Source organism: Pinus tabuliformis, chromosome 2_1 (assembly GCF_031772625.1).
Source record: "Pinus tabuliformis cultivar Carrire ecotype Pingquan chromosome 2_1, CPIR1, whole genome shotgun sequence".
Lineage (NCBI taxonomy): Eukaryota > Viridiplantae > Streptophyta > Pinopsida > Pinales > Pinaceae > Pinus > Pinus tabuliformis.
In genome coordinates, this window is record NC_142299.1 from 494,116,316 (window position 1) to 494,143,547 (window position 27,232).

Consider the following 27,232-nt stretch of genomic DNA (forward strand, 5'->3'; position numbering starts at 1 on the left):
TCCTTGCCATCCATTCTGCTCCTAAAACCCACAACTGTAGCTATTCCATACACTGCCCATCCGCATACGACGCTGCGTCCTTTTTCTCGTTGTTTCCTGCGTCCCTCTCTCTTGCTGCCATACATCTGCGTGCGGCCTCAAACTGCCAACCTAAAAACCCTCCTCCATCCCTCTCGAAGCTAAACCCTCCTCTCGTTCCGCATTTCTCCCTCCTGCTTGCAGCCATCCATAGCCACTCCTCTCGTCCATCTTCTCTACCCGCAAATCTTTGCATTTGTTGTAATAAATCCCACTGTCCGCATACCTCACCCTTCCTGCTGCTCCCTTCGAAATCTGCAACCTGTGGCCTTACATTCCAATTCCATTTTCACTGCTCCTCGCTCGCCCTCCTTTCTATCTGCCTGTCGACTTCTTCCACGCCGTCTAAGCGTTCCTTAAACCTGCAAACGAAAAACACGTTTTTTTTATGTGTTTGAGTTGGTCTTGATTTTATTCATTTGAACTTTTGTTGTATATTATGTATGCGTGAGTAAAGGTTAGCAACATCAGAATTTCTTTTTATTTTCATCTATGATTTAGGTTAGCTTAATTCTTTTCTTTGGTTAGCTTTAGTTTTAAAATTCATTTTTTTTTCTTTTGGCTTTTATTTTTGTTTTCTTTTTATTTCTTAATTTTCAACTTGATTCCTTTTAGTTTCACTTTTTTTTTTATGATTTTGATTTGAAAAACATTAAAAAAAATTTAAACATAAAAAAATATAATTTTTTTGAAAAAATCCAAAAACCCTAAAAAACTAAAAAAATAAAAGAAAGGGCTTCATTTTTATTGTGACTTCGAGACCATCTAAAAACTTAAAACCAAAGGCGATTTTTCACGTTAGAAGATTTTAGTTTTTTTTATGTGGCCTCTGGTCGATTAAAAAATTATTAAATCTTTTGATTTATTTTGGTCACATTAAAAGATCTTAATTAATCATTTACCACATTAAGTCTTGCTTAGCACATTGAAGAAGTTTTCCTAAAGACTAATTAAATTTGTCAATCTTTAAAATTCCTTCTTGGTGTCTTTTTGTCCTAAGGATAAAATCTATAAGAGAACTTTTGTGGTATCAACATTTTTATTTTTCTATAGTTAAACACGCTTGAATTTTTTATATCTAAAGGTTAACTATAGGAAAGTGGTAAACTAAACCTAGATCTGGGCAGTTAATGAAAATCATTTTAAATCTAGAATATCTTGTGTGATAAAGTTTCGGGCATTTTACATCTAATTATTCATGATCGTCGTTTTTCCACATCTATAGTCTTCTTTGGATAACTTGTTTTATTTAGTTTATGGTTAATTCAAATATTAAAGGCATTGGTCTGTAGTCATTTATATCTTGCGATTGTGTCTTATTTTAATCTATCCATCTTAATTGACCAAGACTTGCTTTAGATTCATCAAGTTGTCCATCATTATAATCTCTTAGATTCTGTGTTTCACAGGCTATCCTCATCCATTTACCTTAGGGACTACCCCCCTTGACTTGTCTAGGAGAGAGTCTAGACAAAGTGAGTAAGGATTAAGAGTGATAGCCCTTACTCTGAGCCTTGTCGCGGTGCCTAGACACTTTGTGCGACAACACTATCACAGTTGTAGGCCATAACATCCAGGGGTGTGTAGGAGCATCCAACGTTGAGGAGTGGCTCACAAGTAGGCATGGAGATGCATGGTGGTGTGTCGTAGTGTGTTGGATTACGTTGAGTAAGAGGAGTAACTCACATGACATTGAGTACATGCAGGGATTGTCAGGTGCAGTGACACAGGTAGGACACGAGATAGTACGATGTAGTACAGTAGTAGCAGGGGGTATTTAGTGGTTTATAGGGGTAGTCCACAGTAAGGTTGCAGGGGAGCGCCCCACCCCCTCATGTCCCTGCTCCCAATTTTCACTCCGGGCGTGAGCGCTTTCTCGGCAAAAAAAATGCTCCTTGGTTTTTCGGGAGTGTTTAATCTTTTTTGCAATTTTTTTTTGCAGTAATATTCCAAATGATTTTTTTTTCGGAAGAAACAAATAAGTTTTGAGTGGGGCAGCCTAATGATCAAGTGCATGACCCTAGTATTCATATGCGATTCATGATAATGTTAAATTGTTAAAGTAAATGGATGAAAATGAAGATTAAGGAGAAGTGACATTCTCCTTAATCTTCATTTTCATCCTTTTACTTAAATTTTTAACATTACCGTGACATGACTCAGGATGTTTGAGAGTGGTTCCGACCTCATTGGATTTCATATGGAGAAAGTAGAATTTTAGATTTCATTCAAAGTCCAGCAGACTTGTCAATTTTTCAGGTTTGGGGGGATTGCAATGTTTCCATTGGATTTTGTCATGTATTAGGTATGGAACTCTTATTTAGTCAAGAGCACCAATCCCTCTATGTACCTTAATGTTAGTGACATTGGTTGTCAAACTCCTCTATCATGACCCTCTTAAAAATGTATGCATCACTCAAACAAAATCTTGACTTGACATGCTATGCTTTTTCTATCTTATGTTAATGCTTAGAGGGTGATATCAATGACAAAGATCTTGATTTTCCAACAAGACTAAAAAATTAGACATTTCTCGTGGCGGCAAGAGGCCCAAGCATTAGCAATAGATAATAGATTTACTTGTCTTTTCTAGTTTCTAGTAGTTTTTAACTATTGACTCTTTCATATTTGTTATGATACTTCTTGTAAACAATATATGACAATTTAAGTTTGAAGTTGGCAATTATAACTCATTGGTAATGAATTATGAATATGATGCTTTATGAAAGTTGAAAGTTGTTTCATTTCATTTCTTTTTATAACATTGCATTTCATGTTAGACATTATTTTTTATAATGGTTATACTTACCTTACAAGTACAACTTTGGTGATCAATGATGATAAATGTTAAATATTGAATTTTGAAAGCTTGAAACTTTAAGATTGATGAATCATGAGACTCAATATGTTGTATGTTACTATGTGAGTAGTTTGTGGATGTGGTTGATGAAGATTATAACTTCTAGATGATTGTTGTTATATGGTTGAATCTATGTTTTTTATATCTAATTCATCATTCAACATGATTTTGTTGACATAGATGCATCAAAATATAAAAAATATAAAAGAATATATATTATATAAAAAACGCTCCCGGAATCGCTCCCAAACCGGGAGCTTATGAAAATGTTGCTCCTGCTCCGGCTCCCAAGTAACCTTGCTCCATAGTGTACGACGACATGTCGAGGAGTAATGGGATGCTCGGTGTTATGCAGGGGCTTAGGGTGTTTCACAACGGGGTCTTGGTGTGTTGCCTCCAAGGAGACTTATGGACGGAGACACCACGCATATGTTTGGGTGTAGTTCACGCAGGATCGACGGGGACGTAGATGAGCGATACATGATGATATCCATGGGGACTCACACGCCTCTCTCTCTTCTAAATCCCTTACAGGATGAAATGATTTCTCTGTTGTCCTTTGACACTCTCAGCATGAGTATCAGGGGACGGGGAGCTCACCCGAGATATTTGGATGGAACTTAGCGCACCAGGGAAGAGACTTCTCAACAATGGCATGGGATTAGTACGCGAGTTGACAGCCACCGGTTTGGAAATGAGGTGATCTTTTGCAGGGCTGGAATATCGTTCATCACTGAGCCTACACCTAGGGAGCTGGTCATGTGGGAGACGTGTGCCACTCTTTCCATAGGGCATGTAGGGACCTTGCATGAGCAGAGGATACCATGTGCAATTGAGGCAATTTCCCAATATTGTCACATTATCGAGAGGGTGGATGACAGATATAGTGGTGATGATTGGCTGGAGTAGGACGGATTCATATACGCTGAGTCGATTTCGAGTATCAGATACCCATCTATTGGCTGCATTTAGGGGGTAGCTATGTGGCACATGTGGCTTCTAGCGGTCATCAGTAGTACGTAGTGGCAGGGACATGACAACTTAGCATGCATTAGATTAGTTCATGATATATGAAGCCTATATATTGATTGCATGCAGGGATTAGGGATGAGGCACTGATGGATTCCAACAATTGTCAAAGCTATGTCGCAGCTAGTCTGGCTATGGAATCTGGAGATTCAGTTGGCTAACAAGACACTCCATTTCATGAGGAGCAGGACCATAGTAGAGGGTGATCTATCTCACGTTGGGACTGACACATGGGGAATCGCTGAGGCCTCCTTTGTTTGGCAAGGCAAGTTTTTCCATCGTTGCTTAGGATCAGGATTATTGGTGGATGGGAAGATATTGGCATCATGGGGATGCTTAGGCAGGAAGAGCTTAGCTTGCATTGATATTTTGCCATCGGGTTCTAGGAGAGGAGGATACAATGTGTGCACAATGGACAGTCTGTCATAGTTAAAATGGTGCGGCAACAACATGATGGTGCCCATCTAAGATTAGCATGGGACCCAAGCATCGCACTATTGGACAACTTAGCGACCTTTAGGGACAAACTCACTACCACTCGAGGAGATCATTCAGATCTTCCAGTGGGCTTTTGTGATTTGCTGATGACATGGGGGATTTCATTAACATGGCAAGTTGGTTAGTGGGAGGATATCATTGGAAGCCCATGCGGGAGAGACTTCATGATTCCCATGGGGATTGGGTTGTATCTTCAGGTGTTTACTCTTGGAGGGAAGGAGGCAGACTACTCTATAGGGTAGCTTCATGGGGAGTTGGACAGAGTCCTACATTATCATGATGCTCTACTTATTGATAGTATGCAAAGGGCTTCTCGTACCCATACTTGGCTGGGCAATGAGTGAAGAAAGGGGTTGTTCATAGTGAACAGGTTGGCTTAGGATCCAGGTATCAAGGGATTGCTTCATGACCAGACAACAGATATTGGGGACGACTCAACAACACATTTGGGACCCTTGTATTACTAGTGGTGATCAACAGTTAGAGGGGGCGGTTGCTCAGGAATTGCTTGAGAACAAGCAATTTTTGGTGGCGAGGACTATAATATCCCTTCCAATTAGAATCTGCTAAGTGCATTTCTCAATTTTGCATATTTTGGATGGAGAACAATTTTGGGTACAAACATAGGAAAAGTGGGTGAAAGTTAATTAATTTAATTTGGTGTGGTAGAGGAGGCCCCATACATTAGACAAAGGGAAGATTAATCACATAGTGGGATGTGGGGGCCACCCCATGAGGAAATTCACACTCCTCGAGGAAGTCAAATTAGAGGGAAGAGGGAAGAGGCAAGGAGGTCAAATTGTGGAGCTGACAAAGAGAGAAGAGAAGCAACAACTATAAATAGCATAAGTGACCTCTATTTTGGTACCTTTTGAAAATATCTGAATTGAACTTTTGTGGACTTCGAGTGCCACTCTCCTTCAGTGGACTTCGAGTGCCACTCTAGGGGAGTTTGATTTCTTCATTGCAGATTTATTCCACAATCATTTGCCAGAGAATTTGACCCATCTTGTGAGTTGACTAGGTGTTGGAAAGGGAACACGCATTCCTTGACGAGGTAGCTATAAGACTAGCAATTTTTTTGGACTTTTAGGGAAGTTTACTTTGCATATTTGTTGGTGGATGGAAGGAATTTACAGGGATGAGTGTGGAGGAATTTCCCATCTCGACTTGGAGCATTTCTAGGGCCTGCGCAGGCCATCATTGCCTGGGAGTTCGAACGGGGTTTTAGTGGGTGATTTTGGTGTGAAATAAGAGCTCAAAGGATAGGGATTTTGTGGAGAAATTTGCAAGGAAATTTCAGAGGGAAATTCTTGGAAACTTTAGAAGAGGAATCCACGGCTTGCTCTATCAATCTGCATAGGAGGACGAGTTGGGCCAACGCACACAATTGTGGGCTTTCTGGAGAATTGGATTGGGGCCTAAATATTTTTGTGTTTTTATGGGTATTTGGAGGAGAGGTCCCGTTGAATTTGCAGAATTTTCCGGGTAGTATTTAGCCTAGAAATCCCCTTTTTTTTAGCAATGTGTTTTACTACTTAGCTTGTAATTTGCACCATTTTGTGGGTTTTTTCAGGTGGTTGGTCTAGGGAAAATTCCTTTCTAGGTTTTGCTGAGTAAATTGTGGAGAGGCACCAACAACAATTTCAGGAGGTTTTGAGTACAAGAGTGGAAGATATCACCATTTGCTTCCAGCAGTAGGAGCAGGAATTTACTGGGTCTGCACATAGCTTATTGGCGCTGATATTCGGGCACTTGGGCAGTGATTTCTCAACCTGGGTTTTTTCTTGCTTACTGTAGCAGGCCCAGGTTCCTCTTTCCCTCACTATGTTGTAATTATCTAGCTCAAATTTAATATAAAGACGCAATTTTGCTGCCTATATATATGTGTCTCTGATATTTATATATGTTTGCAATTTTGGGTGTTGTTCACGAGCATGTTTTTTTGTTATTCACTATTAATTTCCTATTAGGAATATTATGGAAATCCTAGTTCATAATGCTCATGTTGAGGACGAGGACGTTAAATTTGCACGAATAATGCAAGATGTCTAAGATAAAGAGGGAGTTGAATTTCTTCAAATGATAAGTATTCTACAATTCTCCTCTTTGATTATTATTATTTTTGTTGTCTATTTGTTGTTAGTTTTTGTAGCATCGAAAGTGTTCTAGTCTCAAAACGTTGTGGAGAGGATAGAACATAGGAGTTATCCATAACCCATAAATCATTTCTAGAAATTCCACCTAGAAGTGTCTCAATTAGATTATTAGCCTATGTTTTAATATTTCCTGAGTCTAAACTTATGAAAACAGGTTAATAAATCAATATTAATTGAGAAAGGCGTGAATCATCTAGAAACTCACATGGATCAACAGGGATATAATCTTAGCCATCGGTTAACATTTAATCTTGGTCGTTGGAGGTCCAACATAAGATTATAAGAAGATGTCGATGGGTAGATGGAAAACACACACAAGTGGTCTATTTTCCAGAGAGTATCACTTAGTTGCCGGAAAAGTTCGAGCTTCAGAAGGGATGCAGAGACAGAGAAGGGTGGGGATAGTGAGGTCAGAGGAAGATTTTCTAGATTTTGTAGAGAGGCCAAGATTTTCTCTAGGAGGTTACTACGTAGATCCTCAAGTGACAGTTCTATTTTTCTAGAGGGGAAGATGTTCCGGAGGCCGAGAAGAGTTTCCAGAGGGCCGAAGAAGCATTTTCCGAGTCAGCAGTAGTCAGGATGGCTAGATTGACAATCAATTCAAGTAGCATGTGTGGCAAGAAGTTCCAAAGTGACGTAGAGCCTGCGCAGGCCAAGATGGACCGCTAGCTTTTTCAGAGGTAGTCAAGTGCTGGGATTGATTGGAGAGGGTAATTTCCCTCAGATAATTTTTACAAGTATTTTCTTTGCAGGATTTCCAGTTTTCGACATCCAGATTGTACTCAGATTATATCACTGTTGCATAATAATTAAAACCCTTAGTTGTTGCACTGGTTTTCCGAAGTTCAGTTTTACCGGGGACATTTGTCCAAAAATAAGTGTGTCAATTTGTATGTGTGTGTGCTAGCATATTTCTCAGATTCCAGTTTATCATCCCCCAAAAATTTAATTTGGTGAAAATCGTTGTAGAGAACTTTTCATTGTTTGTGTGGGAAAATACACTGTTAAATAATTTATAGTTAGAAGAATAATTTCAAGTACATGCAAAAGTTGAAATTTTCACAAGGTATCAGAGCGATTTTGATCAGACAGGGAAGCTTAGAAGTGGAGGCAGAAATTCGCTATTCAGAGGGAGTAGCAGGATAAATTTTTGGTAGTTGCACAGAGTCTATGCGAGGCAATTCTAATCGTTGGGCAATTTTTTTTATTTTTTTATTTTTTGTATGGGTTGGATGAGCAGTAGGATAAATTTTTGGCGGTTGCACAGAGTCTATGTTAGGCAATTCGAATTGCTTGGCAATTTTTTTTTTTTTTTGTACGGTTTGGTAGAAAAATTCAACTTGTCAGATTCAGTGATTCTAGCAGGCAGAGGGATCAACAATCTAGTATTTTTGCTGGGTAGATTCGTTGTTTGGACGTAGAAGGGTTCTTGTAGTTGTTTGCAATAACATAATCAGTGTCGGCTGGAAGAGAAAGTGCATACGTAGAGAGAATTTCTCTCAGAGCATTTGTAGACCAGAAATCTAATTTTCCTAGTTGTAGTTGGTAGTTGCCATATACATTTTTTCTCACTCTAGAAGGGAGTGTGAATAGCAGATTTAGTAGCCAAGCAGAGGAAGAGGGAGTTTTTTGACCAGATTCAGAGATGGCCAGAGTTGGGCTCGGAGATCAGGATAGGTTGGAGGGAGCCTCAAACTATGTCATCTAGAACGTTAGGATGTTCTTCCTTCTAGATGAATATGGCCTACATACCTATGCAGAGAATGTGGTGATAGTAGCCTAGGGTTCAGATTAGTTGAAGAAGTATAGAAAAGAGATGGCGAAGAGGATGATCTTGGATGGAGTCCGAGATTATATAGTCTCACATGTGGCAAACAAAGGAATGACCAAGGAGGTGGGATGCTCTCTCCTAGCTATATCATAGTGTTTCCGAGCAGCGGAAGATGATCCTACAGGAGAAACTGAGGAGCATCGGGATGATGAAAGCATAGATGCCTTGCTCACCACGATTCAAGAGGTTCATGATCAACTTGTAGCCATTGGGAAGGCACCTCAACCAACCAAGCTTGTTTGTTTGGCACTAAATAATGTTTCATATGAGTGGAAAGTGTTTGTCCAAAGTATCTCGGGCAGAGACACATTGCCTAGATGGGATGTGATGTGGTTAGACTTTCAGTAGGAGGAATTGAGGCGAGCTCTATTGAAAAGCAACATCAGCGGAAGCAGCAGCAAGGGTGAGAAGGAAGGGGAGAATGTGGCCCTAGCATCAAAGGGTCGAGGGAAGAAGAAGAAGAAGAGGGGCCTATCTAAGGCCAAGTGGTTCAGGTGTGGCGAGTTTGGCCACTACAGTACTCAGTGTCCTCTAAGGAAGAAGGACAAGTAGGAGAAGCAGGACTAGGCGGTAGCGTTCACAGAGATAGATAAGTTGTCCTCCAGGCTAGAGGAAGATTTCACTATGCTTGTAGCTATACCTACAAGAGTGAAGTGGGGTGATATGGAGCTATAGTCCCAGAGTTGCAGAGTTTGGGAAGGGTCCAGTAAGGTGTCCTCCTCATGGATCATTACCTTGCTACGGGGGCCCACAGTATTCAGTAGCAAGATGGATCAGTGTTAGTGATGCAGTCAGATTTTGGAGTGATAGTTGTAGACGAGTTGCAGTCAAGTGCTGAGGAGCGCAGTGCAGTGTTGACAACAGAGTAGGTGGCTCTGTAGAGGAGTCAGCAGTAGCATAGATTCCTTAGTGGACAGTGCACAAGCTAGTAGGAGTCATGACTCAGGAGACAGATGCAACATAGAGACAGTTGATTTAGTATTTTGGATGCTTCTCAGTTGTAGCTGCAGATACGGCAGATGAGAGGGAGTTGCAATGCAGATGTAGAGTTGGCAACAATATAGCAGTGTTAGCAGCAACAGAAATGCAAAATCTGAGTTGCGCAGTGGTTTGTGGGCAGTGGCAGGCAATCACAGTGGCCAGACATTAACAGTGTGATAGAGACAGGGTGTAGTAGTAGCAGTGCAGCACTAGAACACCTTCCTCGCTAAGAGGGAGTGTTAGCTCTTGTGGCATCAAAAGTGTTCTAGTCTCTAAAATTTGTGGAGAGGCTAGAACACAAGAGTTCTCCATAACCCACAAATCATTTCTGAAATTCCACCTAGAAGTGCTTCAATTAGATTATTAGCTTATTTTTAATATTTCCTAAGTTTAAACTTAGACAAAGTGGCTAATTAATTAATATTAATTGAGAAAGGTGTGAATCATCTAGAAACTCCCATGGATCGATAGGAAAATAATCTTAGCCATCGATTAAGATTTAATCTTGGCCATTGGAGGTCCAACAAAATATTATAAGAAGAAGTCGATGGGTAGATGGAGAACGCACACAAGAGGTCAGTTTCCTTGGAGAGATTGATTTCCACAGAGTGGTATTCAGTTGCTGGAAGAGGAAGATGTTCATCGATTTTGTTGGAGGGGAAGATGTTCCAGAGGTTGGGAATAGATTCCAAAGTGCCGCTGTAGGCAGGACGGCTAGATTGGTAGTCGATTCATGTGGCATGTGTGGCAGGTAGCTCTAGAGTGATGCACAGGTTGCCTAGGCCAATTTGCACGACTAGATTTTTTAGAGGCAATCAAGTGTCGGGATTGCTCGGAGAGGGTAATTTCACTCAGATAATTTTTGACAGTATTTTCTCTTCAGGATTGCCAATTTTCGACATCTAGATTGTACTTGGATTATATCACTGCTGCATAATAATTAAAACCCTCAGTTGCTACACTGTTTTTCCCAAGTTGGGTTTTTCTGTGGACTTTTGTCCGAAAATAAGTGTGTCAATTTTTATGTGTGCGTGCTAGCATATTTCTCAAATTCCAGTTTATCTTCCACATATTTTAATTTGGTGAAAATTGCAGTAGAGAATTATTTGTTGTTTGTGTGAGCAAATAAACTGTTAATTAATTTATAGTTAGAAGAATAATTTCTAGTTGTTGCAATAGTTGAAATTTTCACATTAGTTAGTTTATTGTCTTTATATCCTTTTTTTGGTTGTAATATTTCTTCCATGACCTCCTGGTGAGGCTTTCAGGTCGATGGCAAGGGTTTCCGAGGCTTTCGTAGCAGATGGAAGAAGTGGAAGAACGAAGCAAAGCAAGAGGACTTTCTAGAGTTGTTACTCGGAGAAGGCTCGAGTTCATATGGAGCGAGCAATTTGAAGTATGCCTTGATTGTGCCATTGAGAAGTCAAATTTTTTAGCATGCAATAGATGGAAACATCGAAGCAAGTTTTGATAAAGTTATCCCACAAAGAGGGAGAGGATCATGAGAAGATGTTTGCTTTAGTTGGAAAAACTACCTCAGGTCTTTGAAGAGCTTGAAAGGAAACTTCATGATTAAATAAGACTATATACTCTGGGCTTGGTTGAGTGGACCATGTGGATTTTTCATTGGCAATTCATATTCAAGTTTATGTCTAGAACACATTCACAAACACACTAAAATGCTACAACACAAGCACTTTGCACCACGGAAAATGTACAATAGTGAATCAATGTAGTACATAATAGAATTTGTCAACCCAAAACTTGTCATGTTACAACTTTAATACAACAAACATAGGGCTCTCGTACTAGGGATTGTGCCCTTACAATTAGACCTGATACAAGGAAAAGACTGGGGTTTGATGAAAACAATGTATGACAGTAATTTCGCCCTTGAACAAGACACATTTGTCTTGCTGAAGGAGCGCTCAACTTAGTCCTTTCAGTCCACGTACCTTGAACACCTGGCAGGTCCTTTGCCACCTATACTTGCAGAGGGTACTGCTACTCCAATGCCTCTTTCACTGTTGCTCATGAGGTCCTCTACTACTTTAGATTCACTTGCACACCCAACTCTTCAATCTTCCTTCTGTCAATCCCTTAGTTCTTCCAAAGGTAACTGAACATAAGGTATTTTTTAAGTTGCCTTCTTACATACCTCTTGGTTCTCCAAACTGTCTGATCATAAGCTTCAAGCATAACACTTCCAATTGTCTTCTTGCTGCTCCAAGACAACAGTACTTAGGGCACAAGGCTTGGTAGCCCTCACACTATGTCTCAACAGCTCATGAGTGGTAGTACTTAGTGTGGAAATTTCAAGTCTAACACATCAGAAATCCCTAATGCATTATCTGGTTTATTATCTCCTACTTGTTCTTTCAATTAACAAGTTATTTATCAATACAAATACTGAAATAAACACAAATGCAACCTTCACACATATAGAGATCAACAACTGAAATAACTGGGACAACACAAGGGACACCGTTGTTTTTGGACAATTGTCTCCGGAAAAGCCCAATGCGGGAAAACCAGTGCAACATATATGAGGGTTTTATTATTATGCAGATTTTTGAATACAACTAGGGTGCCAGAATTGGCTCACCCTTCAGAGATTTTCCTTGGCAGAAGCACCTTTCTTCGGAGATAGATATTCCGGCTAATCAACAACTAGATGAATAGCCTCACAGTGACTTTGACTTTTCCCTTAGTTGGACAGCGAAAGCTGCTCCAAGCTACCCTCAAGAACTGCGTCACCCTCTACGACTCTGCGTCAGCTAACCAGCTCTCAGTCTGCCCCAAGAAAATTCCTTAGTGCTGCCTCTTCATCCCAGCGTGAGCTCTTTAGCCCTCTGCGCTGTCTGCATCAGCCTCTGCGACCTTTGCGTTGGCCTCCTCAGCCTCTGCGCCAACCTTCCAAGGCTCTGCGCTGTCTCTCCGACACTCTCTTTGCCTCTCTGCTATGTATTCTCGACCTTCTTCCGAACTTCCCCTCGTTGCAACAGATCACTAACTCGATTTCTTAGCAAACCCTGCCCTAGAAAATCGAATTCTTGATCAACTTGGTGTATTTCCAACTGACCCTCAAGCCTCCTCTTATACTTTCCTTGTTAACGATTCAATGGCTGAGATTAAGTCCCCAATCAACAACTAAGATTAGATTTGGCTTGATCCTCCTCATTAAGAACTTTCTCACCCATTTTCTATTAATACACATTAAAATTTTAATTTTCCTAAGTTTAGACTTAGGTTCTCATTAAAAATATTAATTATTTTAATATCTCTTCATCCAGGTGGAATTTCTCCAAACGATTTCTGGTCTTGGAGATCTCATGTGCCTTAGCCTCTCCACCAATTTTCATGGCTAGAGCACATCCGATGCCACCAAAAATCAACACTCCCTCTTAGCGAGGAATGTGCTCTAGTAATGCTTCACCATAGAAACATCACACTGATCTTCCGCATCAGTACCTGTGCTGATGCTTGGCCTATTGCCTCACATTCCTTGCGCTGTTGCTTCCTGTATTTCTTCTCGTGACACTTCCACTGTCACTGCTACATCTGTACTGCAACTCCTCCTGAACATGCTTCCCATGTTGCCCTTAGGACTGCCACTGCTAACTGCTGCACTTCAACTCAGTTACCGAGAAGTAAGTAACTGACTTCTCCCAAATAGTGACATCCTTGTCAGTCTGGAAGCCTCATGATGTTGAAGCCACCTCTGTTGCAATCTTGCGCTCCCTCTTCTGCCACTGCGCTGTTGCAACCTCTTATGTGCCTCTCGCACTGCTGCAACCTCCACTGCGTTGCCTTAGATTTCTGCACTCAAGCATTGCCTTGCTTCTCCACTACACTTTATTCCACCTGAAACCTGTCATTATGCTACTGTCGTTAAGGGCTTTCTTAGTTGGATGTGATCCAAGAGTTAAGGCACCTCAAGGATCCTGCCCCTAGTATGTAGTCCTCCTGACTACAAATCGATGTCTCCCCACCTCTTCTCTAGAGGTGCATGAGCACTCATGGCACAATCGTCATTAGTCTCGACCTCTTTCTCCGCCTTAGATGGAGCTGCCTTTGAGTTGGAAGCCTCTCCCTTGATTTTCTTCTTGGGACACTGGGATGCATAATGTCCTAGTTCCCCACAATGGAAGCACTTAACCTTGTTGATGTCCTTCTTCTTCCTCTTCTGTAGCCCCTGTTGTCCCCCAGATACGAGAGTTGCATCCCCCTCCTCCTCCTTCTTGACTCTGACTCCCTTACCACTACTCCCTGCCTTGGTCAATCTCTTGAGATCTTCCTGTCGAAGAGCTGCCCACATCTCCTCCCAATCGGGAAGAGTAGCTCTGCCCAAAATACTTTGGACAAATGTCTCCCACTCTTCGGAGACTACATTCAGGGCAGTCCTAACCATGAACTCTGGATCTGGTCTAGAACCCACGGAAGTGAGTTGGTTGCGAATTTCCTCCAACCTGAGAAGGAATGGATCTATCTGCTCTCCTTTATTCATCTGATATGCCCTCAACTAGTTCTCCAATAGCATCTTCCTCTGCATGGAAGATCCCTTGTATAAGGAGGTCAGGGTGTCCCACATCTCCTTTGATGTGTTCTGCTCAACAATATGTGGTATGACATGACCTTTGACCCTGTCTATGATCATGCATTTCACCCTCATCATTGCCTCATACTTCTCATTCTCAGCTGGGTCAACTGGGATAACGACTACTTTCAAGGCATAGCCCTTGATGCGATGTTTGTCGAGCACTGCTAGGATCCTGACCTTCTAGATGACAAAGTTGGAAGCCCTGTCCAACCTGTCATGATCCCTCAGTCCGTTTACTGCCATTTCAACTCCTCTTCTAGACTTCCTCTAAGTCTCGACTTCCCTCCTGGAAATCGTATGGCCAACTGTTGAATCATTCCTCTCCAATCCTCCTTTGCCTGTTGCTACATGGGTTTGGATTTCTTGGCTAGAAATCTGTCGAGGAGTAATTCCCGCTACCTTGGCTCTGTCTCCTTAGGCACTATTCTACAAAGATAGAATCAATGTCATACCTGCTCCTTAAATCACAATCCGCCCACAGCTCCCCAAGCCCAGGCAACTGAAGAAACTGAGCCTTTCAGGCTCTTCTCAATCCTGACAAAGGCTGAATCTGCTCCTTCGGCCAACTGCGTCAGTCCTACTTGGCTGAGCAGGATAACGTGGGTCTTCGTGAGCCTCTTCTGCCTCTCTCTGCCTTTGCACTGGCCCTTACCTTGGCTTGAAATGATGATGCAGGCTCTACATCACTTCTTCTCTTGCTGCTGCTTCTCTAGAACAACGCTGTCTCTTGGGACAATTGCTTTTGCTGCAAATTTTCAGATTTCTGCTGGTGTCTTCAGTCATCCTGTGATTTGCAACTGCTCTGATACCATGTGGAAATTTCTAAGTCTCACACATTAGAAATCCCTACTGCATTATCTGCTTTATTATCTCCTACTTGTTCTTTCAATTAACAAGTTATTTGTCAATATAAATATTGAAATAAACACAAATGCAGCCTTCACACATATACAGATCAACAACTGAAATAACTGAGACAACACAAGGGACACCATTGTTTTTTGACAATCGTCCCTGGAAAAACCCAATGCGGGAAAACCGGTGTAGCAGATATGAGGGTTTTATTATTATGCAGATTTATGAATACAACTAGGTTGCCAGAATTGGCTCACCCTTCTGAGATTTTCCTTGGGAGAAATACTTTTCTTCGGAGACAGATATTCCAGCTAATCAACAATCGGATGAATAGCCTCATAGTGACTTCCACTGTTCCATTATCTAGACAACGAAAGCTATCCAAGCTACCCTCAGGAACTGCGTCACCCTCCAGAGACTACATCACCCTCTACGACTTTGTGTCAGCTAACCAGCTCTCAGTCTGCCCCATGAAAATTACTTAGCGCTGCCTCTTTAGCCCACCATCAGCTCTGCAGCCCTTTGCACTCCCTGCGTCAGCATCTATTGCCTTGGCATCAACCACTTGGCCCTCTGCGTCAACCTCTTGGCCCTCTGCGTCCTCTGGTCTGGTCGCCTCAGCCTCTACATGAGTCGTGGATGCCTCTTCGTCAGCCTTTCAAGGCTCTGCGCTCTCTCTGACACTCTCTTTGCCTCTCTGCTATGTATTCTCGACCATCCGCCAAACTTCCCTTCGCTGGAACAGATCACTAACTCGATTTCTTAGCAAAACCTGCCCTAGAAAATCGAATTCTTGATCAATTTCGTGTATCTCCAACTGACCTTGAAGTCTTCTCTTATACTTTTCCTATTGATGATTCAACGGTTGAGATTAAGTCCCTAATCAGCGACTAAGATTAGATTTGGCTTGATCCTCGTCATTTAGAACTTTCTCACCCATTTTATATTAATACACATTAATATTTTAATTTTCCTAAGTTTAGACTTAGGGTCTCATTAAAAATATTAATTATTTTAATATCTCTTCATCCGGGTGGAATTTCTCCCCAAACGATTTTTGGGTTTTGGAGATCTCATGTGCCTTAACCTCTCCACCAATTTTCATGGCTAGATCACATCCGGCGCTACCAAAAATCAACACTCCCTCTTAGAGAGGAATTTGCTCTAGTAATCCTTCACCATAGAAACATCACACTGATCTTTCGCGTTGGTACCTGTGCTAATGCTTGGCCTGCTGCCTCACATTCCCTACACTGTTTCTTCCTGTATTGTTGCTCATGACACTGCCACTGTCATTGCTACATTTGTACTGCAGCTCCCTCTCAACATGCTGCCCATGCTGCCCCTAGAACTGCCACTGCTAACTGCTGCACTGCAACTCAGTCGCTGAGAAGTAAGTAACTGACTTCTCCCAAATACTAACGTCCCAGTTAGTCTGGAAGCCTCGTGATGTTGAAGCCACCTCTGCTGCTATCCTGTGCTCCCTTTGCTGCCATTGTGCTGCTGTGACCTCTTCTGTGCCTCTCGCATTGCTATAACCTCCACTGCACTGCCTTAGATTTCTCCACTCAAGCACTGCCTTGCTGCTCCACTACACTTTGCTCCACCCAACACCTATCATCATGCTACTCTCGTTAAGGGCTCCCGTAGCTGGATGTGATCCAAGAGTTTGGGCACCTCAAGGATCCTGCCCCTAGTATGTATTCCTCTTGACTACAACTTGATGTCTCTCCACCTCTTCTCTAGAGGTGCATGAGCACTCATGGCATAATCATCATCAGTCTCGACCTCTTTCTCCACCTTAGCTGGAGCTGCCTTTGAGTCAGAAGCCTCTCCCTTTCTTTTATTCTTGGGACACTAGAATGCATAATGTCCCAGCTCCCCACAATGGAAGCACTTAACCTTGGATATGTCCTTCTTCTTCCTCTTCTGTAGCCCCTGTTGTCCTGCAGATGCAAGAGTTGCATCCTCCTCCTCCTCCTTATTGACTCTGACTCCCTTACCACTACTCCCTGCCTTGGTCAATCTCTTGAGCTCTTCCTGTCGAAGCTCTGCCCACATCTCCTCCTAACCGGGAAGAAGGATAAGTAGGAGAAGCAGGACCAGGTGGCAGCGTTCAAAGAGATAGATAAGTTTTCCTCCAGGCTACAGGAAGATTTCGCTATGGTTGTAGCTGTACCTACAGGAGTGAAGTGGGGCGATATGGAGCTATAATCCTAGAGTTGTAGAGTTTGTGCAGGGTCCAGTAAGGTGTCCTCCTCATGGATCATTACCTTGCTACGACGACCCATAGTATTCCGTACCAATATGGGTCAGTGATAGTGATGCAGGTAGATTCTGGAGTGATAGTTGCATACTAGTTGCAGTCAGGCGCTAAGGAGCATAGTGCAGTGTTGATAGCAGAGTAGGTGGCTCAGTAGAGGAGTCAATAGTAGCGTAGATTCCTTAGTGGAAAGTGCATAGGCTAGTAGCAGTCATGACTCAGGAGATAGATGCAAGATAGAGACACAGTTGATTCAGTATTTTGGATGCTTCTCAGTTGTAGTTGCAGCAACAACAGATGAGGGGGAGTTGCATTGCAGATGTAGAGTTGGCAACAATATAGCAGTGTCAGTAGCAACATAGATGCAACATCAGAGTTGCACAGTGGTTTGTGGGCAGTGGCAGGCAGTCACAGTGGCCAGACATTAACAGTGTGACAGAGGGTGATACAGAGACATGGTGTAGTAGCAGTAGTGTAGCACCAGAACACCTTCCTCGCTAAGAGGGAGTGTTAGCTTTTGTAGCATCGAAAGTGTTCTAGTCTCTAAAATTTCTGGAGAAGCTAGAACACAAGAGTTCTCCATAACCCATAAATCGTTTCTGAAATTCCACCTAGAAGTGCCTCAATTAGATTATTAGCCTATTTTTTAATATTTCTTAAGTTTAAACTTAGGAAAAGTGGTTAATAAATTAATATTAATTGAGAAATGTGTGAATCATCTAGAAACTCACATGGATCGATAAGGAAATAATCTTAGCCATCGATTAATATTTAATCTCGGACACTGGAGGTGCAACAAAAGATTATAATAAGAAGTTGATGGGTAGATGGAGAACACACACAAGAGGTCGATTTCCTTGGAGAGTTTGATATTCCAGAGAGCATTAGTCAGTTGTTGGAAGAGTTCGAGATTCAGAAGGGAAGCAGAGATAAAGAGGGGCAGGGACAGTGATGGCGGAGGGAGATTTTCCAGATCCGATGAGTACTTTACAGAGAGGCTGAGATTTTCTCTAGGAGGCTGTGCAGAGGCAACACATAGTGTCAAGTGAGAATTTCGATTATGTTGGAGGGGAAGATGTTCCAGATGCTGGGAATAGTTTCCAGAGGGGCGAAGAAGCATTTTCCTAGTCATTAGTAGATAGGATGGCTAGATTGGTAGTCGATTCATGTGGCACATGTGGCAGGCAGCACCAGAGTGATATAGAGCCTATGTAGGCCAAGTTGGACGACTAGATTTTTTAGAGGCAATCAAGTGTCGGGATTGCTCAGAGAGGATAATTTCGCTCAGATAATTTTTTCCAGTATTTTCTCTGTAGGGTTGCCAATTTTCGACATCTATATTGTTCTTAGATTATATCACTACTGCATAATAATTAAAACCCTCAGTTGCTACACTGGTTTTCCAAAGTTGGGTTTTTTTGGGGACATTTGTCCAAAAATAAGTGTGTCAATTTTTATGTGTGTGTGCTAGCATATTTCTTAGATTACAGTTTATCTTCCACAGATTTTAATTTGGGGAAAATTGCAGTAGAGAATTATTCATTGTTTATGTGAGCAAATAAACTGTTAATTTATAATTAAAAGAATAATTCCCAGTTGTTGAAATAGTTGAAATTTTCACATTTGTTAGTCTATTGTCTTTATATCCTTTGCTTGGTTGTAATATTTCTTCCATGACCTCCTAGTGAGGGTTGCAGGTCAATGGCAAGGGTTTCCTAGGCTTTGGAAGCAGATGGGAGAAGTGGAAGAACAAAGCAAAGCAAGAGGACTTTCTAGAGTTGTTACTTGGAGAAGACTCAACTTCATAAGGAGCGGGCAATTTAAAGTGTATCTTGATTGTGCTAATGAGAAGTCAAATCTTTTAGCATGCAATAGATGGCAACGTTTTGATAAAGTTATCCCAAAAAGAGGGAGAGGATCATGACAAGATGTTTGCTTCAGTTGGAAAAGCTACCTCAGGTCTTTAAAGAGCTTGAAAGGAAGCTTGATGATTAAAGAAGACTTTATACTTTGGGCTATGTTTGTTGAAATTCCTAAGTCTATCCATTAGGAATTTAATCTGTATTCTGCTAGTTTATTTCTTCTACTTGTTTAAATTCGAGCAAGTTTTTTAATACATTTAAATTCCGAAATAAACACAATACAGTCACAACATCTGCAGATCATCAATTGAAAGAAAACAAGCACACAAGTGACACCGTTATTTTTGGACAAATGTTCCCGGAAAAACCCAATGCGGGAAAAGCGGTGCAGCGATTTTGAGGGTTATATTATTATGCAATTTATCTAAGTACAACTGGATGCCTAACCAGCTCATCCGACAAAGAAAAATACACGGCAACAATACCTCTATATCCATAAACAGTATTTAGAAAATCTGTCCCACGAAACCCTCCCCGGCACTATCGAAGCTCAGCGTTGGCCCTTCTGGCCTCTACGTGAGCCTTTTGCTGACCTACGTCAGTCCCAGGACCCTCTGTGTCAGCCCTCTGAGGCACTGCGCAGCCTCTGGGACCTTCTGCGTCACTCCAGTAGCCTCTGCATGGATGATGCAGTCCCTCTGGCCTCTGCGCTGTCTCTATTGGGCTCTGCGTAGCCTGGACTGGTTGTTGCTCTCGCTTTCTCTGCTTTTGCGCTGGTCTCTTAGTACTGTCTCTGCCTCTCTGCCTCGTACTCACTGCCCCTCGCTGCTAATCACTGATTCAACTTTTCTTAGCAACCCCGCTCTAGCAAAATGAATGACTGATCACTCTGGTGAGTTCTCCAACTGACCTTTAAGCCTTTTCTTATACTTTTTTCGTTGGTCCTTCAACGACCGAGATTAAATCTCTAATCAACAGCGAAGATTAGATTTGGCTTGATCCATGACTTTTGGAACCTTCTAACCGAGTTTTATATTAATACCCATTAATATTTTATTTTTCCTAAGTTTAGACTCAGGAACTCCATTAAAAATATTAATTATTTTAATATCTCCCAAACCAGGTATAATCTGTCCAAACCATTTCCGGGTCTTTGAGATCTCACGTGCTTTAGCCTCTCCACCAATTTTCATGGCTATATCACATCAGAGGCTACCTAAAATCAACACTCCCTCTTAGTGAGGACTGTGCTCTAGTAATACTCCTCACTAAACATCACACTGATTATCCAGCATCGGTACCTGTGCTAATGCTAGGCCTCCTTGCCCAACATCCTTTGCACTGCTGCCCATGGCCCTGCTAGTGCCACTGCTGCATCCGTATGGCAGATCCCTCTGCATTCGTGCTGCTGCTGGTCCATCCTCCCAGCACTGCATCCCCCTCTCATCATGCTGCATCATGCTACTGCACTGCAACTCAGTGACTGAGAAGTAAGTAACTGATCCACCCAACTTCTGACATCCCTGTCAGGCTAGAAACAGTCCTGATGTTGAAGCTCTCTCTGCCGCTAACAAGTGATCCCTCTACTGACCTCTACGTTGCTGCAACAACTCCCTGCATCTTGCACCGTTGCACACCTCTCTGTTCCATACTGCACCGTTGCAACACTCTTATGCCTATCGCACTGTTACAGCTTGCTAGCCTCGCGTTGCCTGGGGACTCTTGCACTGTAGCACTCTCTGTCGCTTCATCTGCATCTGTCTCTACCTACATCCGCCAGTCCTGCTACTCCTCTTCGGGGCTCCTGTAGCAAGGTATAATCCAAGAAGTTGGGTACCCTCATTGCTTGTAGTCCTCTTGACTACAACTTGATGTCTCCCCACTTCTTCTCAAGTGGCACATTAGCACTCATGGCACAATCGTCATCGTCCTCGAATTCTTTCTCCGCCTTCGCTGGCGCTGCCTTCGAGGAGGAAGCCTCTCCCTTACTCTTCTTCCTAGGACACTGGTTCGCAAAATGACCCAGTTCCCCACAATGGAAGCACCTGACCTTGGAGAGGTCCTTCTTCTTCCTCTTCTCTTGCTTTCCCGTAGATGCCAGAGCCACATCCCCTTCCTCTTCCTTCTTGATCCTGACCACTTTCCCGCTACTCCCCGCCTTGCTCAACCTGATGATGTCCTCTTGGCGAAGAGCCGCCCACAGTTCTTCCCAATTTGGAAGACTCGCCTTGCCCAGTATGCTCTGGACAGATATCTCCCAATCCTCCGAGACTGCGTTAAGTGCGAACTTCACCATCAATTCCTCATCTGGCGTGGCCCTTATGGAAGTTAGCTTGTCATGGATCTCCTTCAATCGGCCGAGGAAGACATATCTGCTCTCCCATCTGCATCTGGTATGACCTTAGGTGATTCTCCAGGAGAATCTTCCTCTCCACGAAAGTATGCGGGTACAATGTCTTCAAAGTGTCCCACATCTTCTTTGTTGTTTCCATCTCAGCAATATGTGGTACCACATGATCCTTGACCCCATCAAGGATGATGCACTTTGCCTTAGCCATTGCCTCCTCGTATCTATCATTGCTACCGGGTCAACTGGGATAGTCATAGTTTTCAAGGAAAAGCCCTTGATGCGATGTCTGTCTAGAATGGACAAGATCCTAGCCTTCTAGACCACAAAGTTAGACGCTCCGTCCAGCCTATCCTTATCTCAACCCATTCACAACCATCTCGCTGCTCTTATGTCGACTCCTCCGACTCTCTCTGCTTCCCGCCTGGAAGTTCTCGGTTTGACTCGTACTAAGTCTCTCTACTTCCCTTTTGGAAGTTCTCTTCTGGACTCCCTCTGAGTCTCGATTTCGCTCTTGGAAATCCTTCTGCCAACGTCATGTTGCCCCACTCCGATCGTCTGTGCAACTGCAACACTGATCCGGATTCCTTGGCTAGAAATCCGCTTCGGCAGCAACTTCCTCTACCTTTGTCTTGCCCTGTTAGGTACTGTTTTGACCACAGTACCGCATTAGATTTGCTTCTCAAATTACCCACAGCGTCCTATGCCTCAACAACTGAATGATTGAGCCTCTTGGCTCTGTGCAATCCCGGTATCGGCAAATCAACGCCCTCAGCCAACTGCGTCAGCCCTCTTGGCCTCTGCGTGAGCCTGATTCGTCTTCCTCAGCCTCTGCGCTGCCTCTCTCTGGCCCAGACTGATGATGCAGTCCCTATGCGTCACTCCTTCCTCTGTCTCTTTCTACAAGGATCAACTCTATCACTCAGGAAAGCTGAATCTGCTGCAAACTCTCTGCTAAGTTGATGCCTTAGATTTCCCTGTGTTCTGTAACCACGCTCTGATACCATGTTGAAATTCCTAAGTCTATTCGTTAGGAACTTAATCTATATTTTGCTGGTTTATTTATTCTACTTGTTTAAATTCGAGCAAGTTATTTAATACATTTAAATACGGAAATAAACACAATACAATCACAACATCTATAGATCATCAACTGAAAGAAAACACGCACACAAGTGACATCGTTATTTTTGGACAAATGTCCCCGGAAAAGCCCAATGCGGGAAAACCAGTGTAGCTATTTTGAGGGTTATATTATTATGCAGTCTATCTGAGTACAACTGGGTGCTTAACTGGCTCACCCAACAGAGAAAAATACACAGCAACAATACCTCTATATCCGGAAATAGGTATTTAGAAAACCTGTCCCACGAAACCCTCTCCAGCACAACTGAAGCTTAGTGCTGGCCCTTCTGGCCTCTGCGTCAGCCTCCTACTGACCTATGTCAGCCCCATGGCTCTCTGTGTCAGCCCTCTGAGGCACTGCGTAGCCTCTGGGACTCTCTGCGTAATTCCAGCAGCCTTTGTGTGGATGACGTAGTCCCTCTGGCCTCTGTGTTGTCTTTGTTGGGCTCTGCGTATCTTGACTAGATGCTTCTCTCGCTCTCTCTGCTTCTGCGCTGGTCTCTCAATACTGCCTCTATTTCTTTGCCTTGTACTCACTGTCCCTCGTTGCTGATCACTGATTCAACTTTGCTTCGCAACCTCGCTCTAGTAAAATGAATGATTGATCACTCTGGTGTGTTCTCCAACTGACCCTCAAGCCCCTTCTTATACTTTTCTCGTTGGTCTTTCAACGGCCGAGATTAAATTTCTAATCAACGGCTAAGATTAGATTTGGCTTGATCCATGACTTTTGGAACCTTTTAATCCAGTTTTATATTAATACCCATTAATATTTTATTTTTCCTAAGTTTAGACTTAGGAACTCCATTAAAAATATTAATTATTTTAATATCTCCCAAACCAGGTACAGTCTGTCCAAACTAGTGTTGATAATATCGGTATCGGGAAAATATCGGCGAGGGTCCAAAAAATATCTTATCGGCAATATCGGCGAAAATATCGGCAAAATATCGGCAAATATCGGCAAGCATAAAAAATGCATAATATATTCATTTTTTTTTCATATTTTTAAACATATAAAGCAATATCAACATGAAATAAACACATTGGCACATAAATATGAAGAAAACACTATATATATGATGTCAAATAGAAATGATATATCAAAGGCGATACCAAATCCTGCTGATCCCTGATAATTGTCCATTCAAGGACTCAAATGTGGAGAACCAATACAAAATAACATCACATATATAAAAGTATCTCATCATCATGAGTTACATGTAGCATAACAAATAAAACTAGCAGCTATCTATCTACTGCCCTCTCCCCCTTTTACGGGAAAACATGATGGGCTGTTTGCCAGGCCTGCCCCTAGTAGTAGAAGGCCCTGACCCTGCCTCTGCACCTAATGTCAAATAATGAGTGCTAGGCATGGAGCTATGCTGTCCTATATCTATAGCAGATGGTGTTGATGCTGACGCTCCCACAGTGTCCTCCTCCTCCTGCTCCTCCTGCTCCTTCTCTAAGTGTTGCTGCTCCTCTGACTCCGAGTCCTCCTCTTGCTGCCCCTGCTCTAATGGATCATCTGCCACTGGCTCTAACCATGAAGGTGACTCCTCCAATATGGGCTCCTCAGACTCCACCCTCCACGGAGACAATACATCAATATTGTCTAAGGAAATGGCATCTGGATCCATTGGTGATTCTATTTGCCTCACTCGAAGTCGGATGTTGTAATGCACATACACCAAATCGTTGAGGCGTGCGAACTCCAACCTGTAAGAGTGTCAAAAAGAGTAATGAGTCTTGACTCTTGACTCTTGACACTTGAAGTTGAAGGTCATAAATTAAAAATTAAAAATTACAATAAGTGTAATTGCTCAACTGAAGGCTTGAGTTCAAAGTTATACCTGTTGCGCTTTTTGGCGTGTATTTTCTCAAATACACTCCAATTGCGCTCACACCCTGAAGAGCTACATGTTTGACTCAAGATTCGTATAGCCAATTTTTGCAAATTTGGTGCCCTTGCACCATAGCTTCGCCACCAAATATCTACAACAAAATAATGAAATAAAAAATTCAAAAACTTAAAAGTTAAAAGTTAAAACATAATTAAATTCAAATTTCTAATTTCTAATGAGTGATGACTTGTCACTTACGTGGCATGAAGAGGGCCCTTTCCCTAATGGCATCATCAAAGCCAAATAGGCCAACACAATCCTGATAACACTGTACCTCGCGATTGATTTTGCTACGAAGCTCAAGATCAGGTACCATCCTCTGAATTCAGGAATGGAGCCCTTCCATCACCTCGCCATCAAAATCAACGTTGCATTTGTATGAAAATGCGGGGTTGAGGAAGAGTGCTGCTGCATGAATGGGTCGATGAAGCATCCCTGTCCACCGACTATCGATCACATCCCATAACATCATTTGCCTATCAAGGCCAACAGAACCCTTGTTTGCATAATAGGAATGAATGGCCTCCTTGACCCTATCCATGCCCTCATACAAATAAGGCATTGCGGGCTTCTCTCCATCCACCAATCTAAGAACCTTTACTATAGGTTCGCTAACTGCACATGCTTCTTCTACTCAACGCCAAAATGTCTCAGAGTACACCATTTTTGCAATGGCTTTCCCATCAGGTCTCCTGTTGTATCTACAATTACGCCAATCATCAGACACAAACATTTGCTTCAACTCGAACTGACATCGAAGCAAAGACTGAAGAGTAATAAAGGTTGTGGCAAAACGTGTGATGGCAGGACGTCGCAACTCCTTGTTTCTAGTGAACCTCCTCATAAGGCTAAGAACAAAAGCATGGTTATAAATAAACTTGGGGATGCTCCTAGCCATATCAACTGCCTCCTTGATGAAGGAGAGTTTCCCCATATCCTCAAGCAACAAATCAAGACAATGCGCTGCACATGGAGTCCAGAACAATGTGGGATGCCTCTCCATAAGCATTTTGCCGGCAGACACATAATTAGCTGCATTGTCTGTTATGACTTGCACCACATTCTGCACACCAATCTCCCGAATGAACCCATCTAACAACTCACATATCGTTGCTGCATCTTTGATATGTTTTGATGCATCCAACGATTTAATAAACATGGTACCTTTAGGACAATGTACCAAGAAATTTAGAAGGGTCCTACCCTTCCTATCTGTCCAACCATCAGACATCACTGTGCATCCGGTGACTTCCCATGTATTTTTCAACTCCGCCAATCTAGAGTTGATGTCCTGTTTTTCTGCTTGAAGAATTGGCCCCCGCAACTCCTCATATGTGGCACTTTTGTACCCAGGGCCCACAATAGCAATAACATCACACATTGGCTGCCAAAATGGATTGGTTTTCGTGATGCTGAGAGGTAAGTCGCTCCAAAATACACCTCCCCATGACTCTATCTGCTTCTTGCTTCTCCTTTTTTTTAACAAGCGATTTTATGCCAAGTTGTGCTCCAGCGCCTGTTCGTGGAACAAAAAATGATGACCTCGCACTCACACTAGCAGTAGCATGTGATGGTGTGCCAGTTGTGGAGCCCCTCCCACTAGGGCCACTAGGCCCACTACCCTCAACACCAAAATCAGGAGAAGATATCCCGAAAGATCTACCTGCACGTTCAGCTTTGTTTCTTTCCGCCTCTTCCTTCTTTCTGTCCTTTTCTTCAATTGCCTCAAGAGCTTTTTGTATAAGCTCCGGACTAGAAACTGTACAAATCCCAACATCATGTCCACTGAGTCTAGCAAGATGGTATTTCAGTCGTGTAATCCCACCTGTCATCTTGTCCCCACACAATTTGCATGTAAGATATGCACGATTTGTCCCACCATCAGGGCTCCCATACTCCCAAAATGGGTCCAAGGCTTTTGGCATATTTGTATTTTGTAGTGGGCTAACTCAAACGGAAACCTAGAGCACCAAAAAAAATTTGGAATTAGTAACTTAATAAGTAATACGAAATTTTCAAATTACAAATAACCACATCATTTTACAAAACAGTTTTAACTTGACTGTTGAATAGAAGTGTAATACAAGTTGACTGTTGAATAGAAGTGTAATACAAGTTGACTGTTGAATACTCTTGAACAAAAGAGTATGAACATGTTGTAACGTGAGGTATCCAAATGGCAAATGAAACACATAGCAAATTGGCACGGAATGAGAACAATTTCTTTCAGAATTATGCCAAGCATGGGAAAAATATATAACTGTTATAACTTATAACTTATACCACTGCTGTAGGTGCATAATGCATTATTAGACTTCATAAGTTCATAGCAGTGAGCACAGAGAAAGTTACATCTTTAACCAGCAAGGCAGGGTGCAATCTTTGAAGAAGAAGGCAACACCTTTTGAGCTGATGGAGGGAGGATCATTAATAGCAAGGATCAAAGCCATTGTGGAAATAATTTTAGCAATGTACTTGACTGCCTTTCAAGACAACAAAGCTTGTTTATAATATATATTGATGTTACCACCAAATCATGGATTTGTTTCTTTTTCAACCTAGAAACATTTTTTTCCCCTAAACAGGGACAACTCTATGGCACTAGATTTGGGGAGCATGGGAAATGGTCATGTTTGAGTTAATAGGTGGAGTTGAGGGAGGTATTGGTCATCCTACCTTGCACCCAAGATTGGGTGCAATGATGTATGTGGTTATCGAGAAGCTTATAATCAAAATAATTGTGTAAGCAACTGTGGAATTGGTGAGTTACTCGATCATCCCTTTTGTTGTGTAACTACTAGTCATTTGTGCATTTTTTTTGAGAAAATACTACATTTATA

General features: G+C 42.3%; 1 protein-coding gene across 1 annotated transcript; it reads right to left on the reverse strand.

Annotated features, from left to right (window-relative positions):
* Positions 1-367: 367 nt before the first annotated feature.
* LOC149201095 (uncharacterized) lies at positions 368-24,708 on the reverse strand. The gene is made up of 4 exons (XM_089401197.1): positions 24,591-24,708; positions 24,342-24,483; positions 23,911-24,207; positions 368-440 (listed from the first exon to the last, which is right to left on the reverse strand). Exons 1-4 carry the CDS (start codon positions 24,706-24,708, stop codon positions 368-370), a joined length of 630 nt encoding a protein of 209 aa, XP_089257323.1.
* Between the last annotated feature and the right edge of the window lie 2,524 nt (positions 24,709-27,232).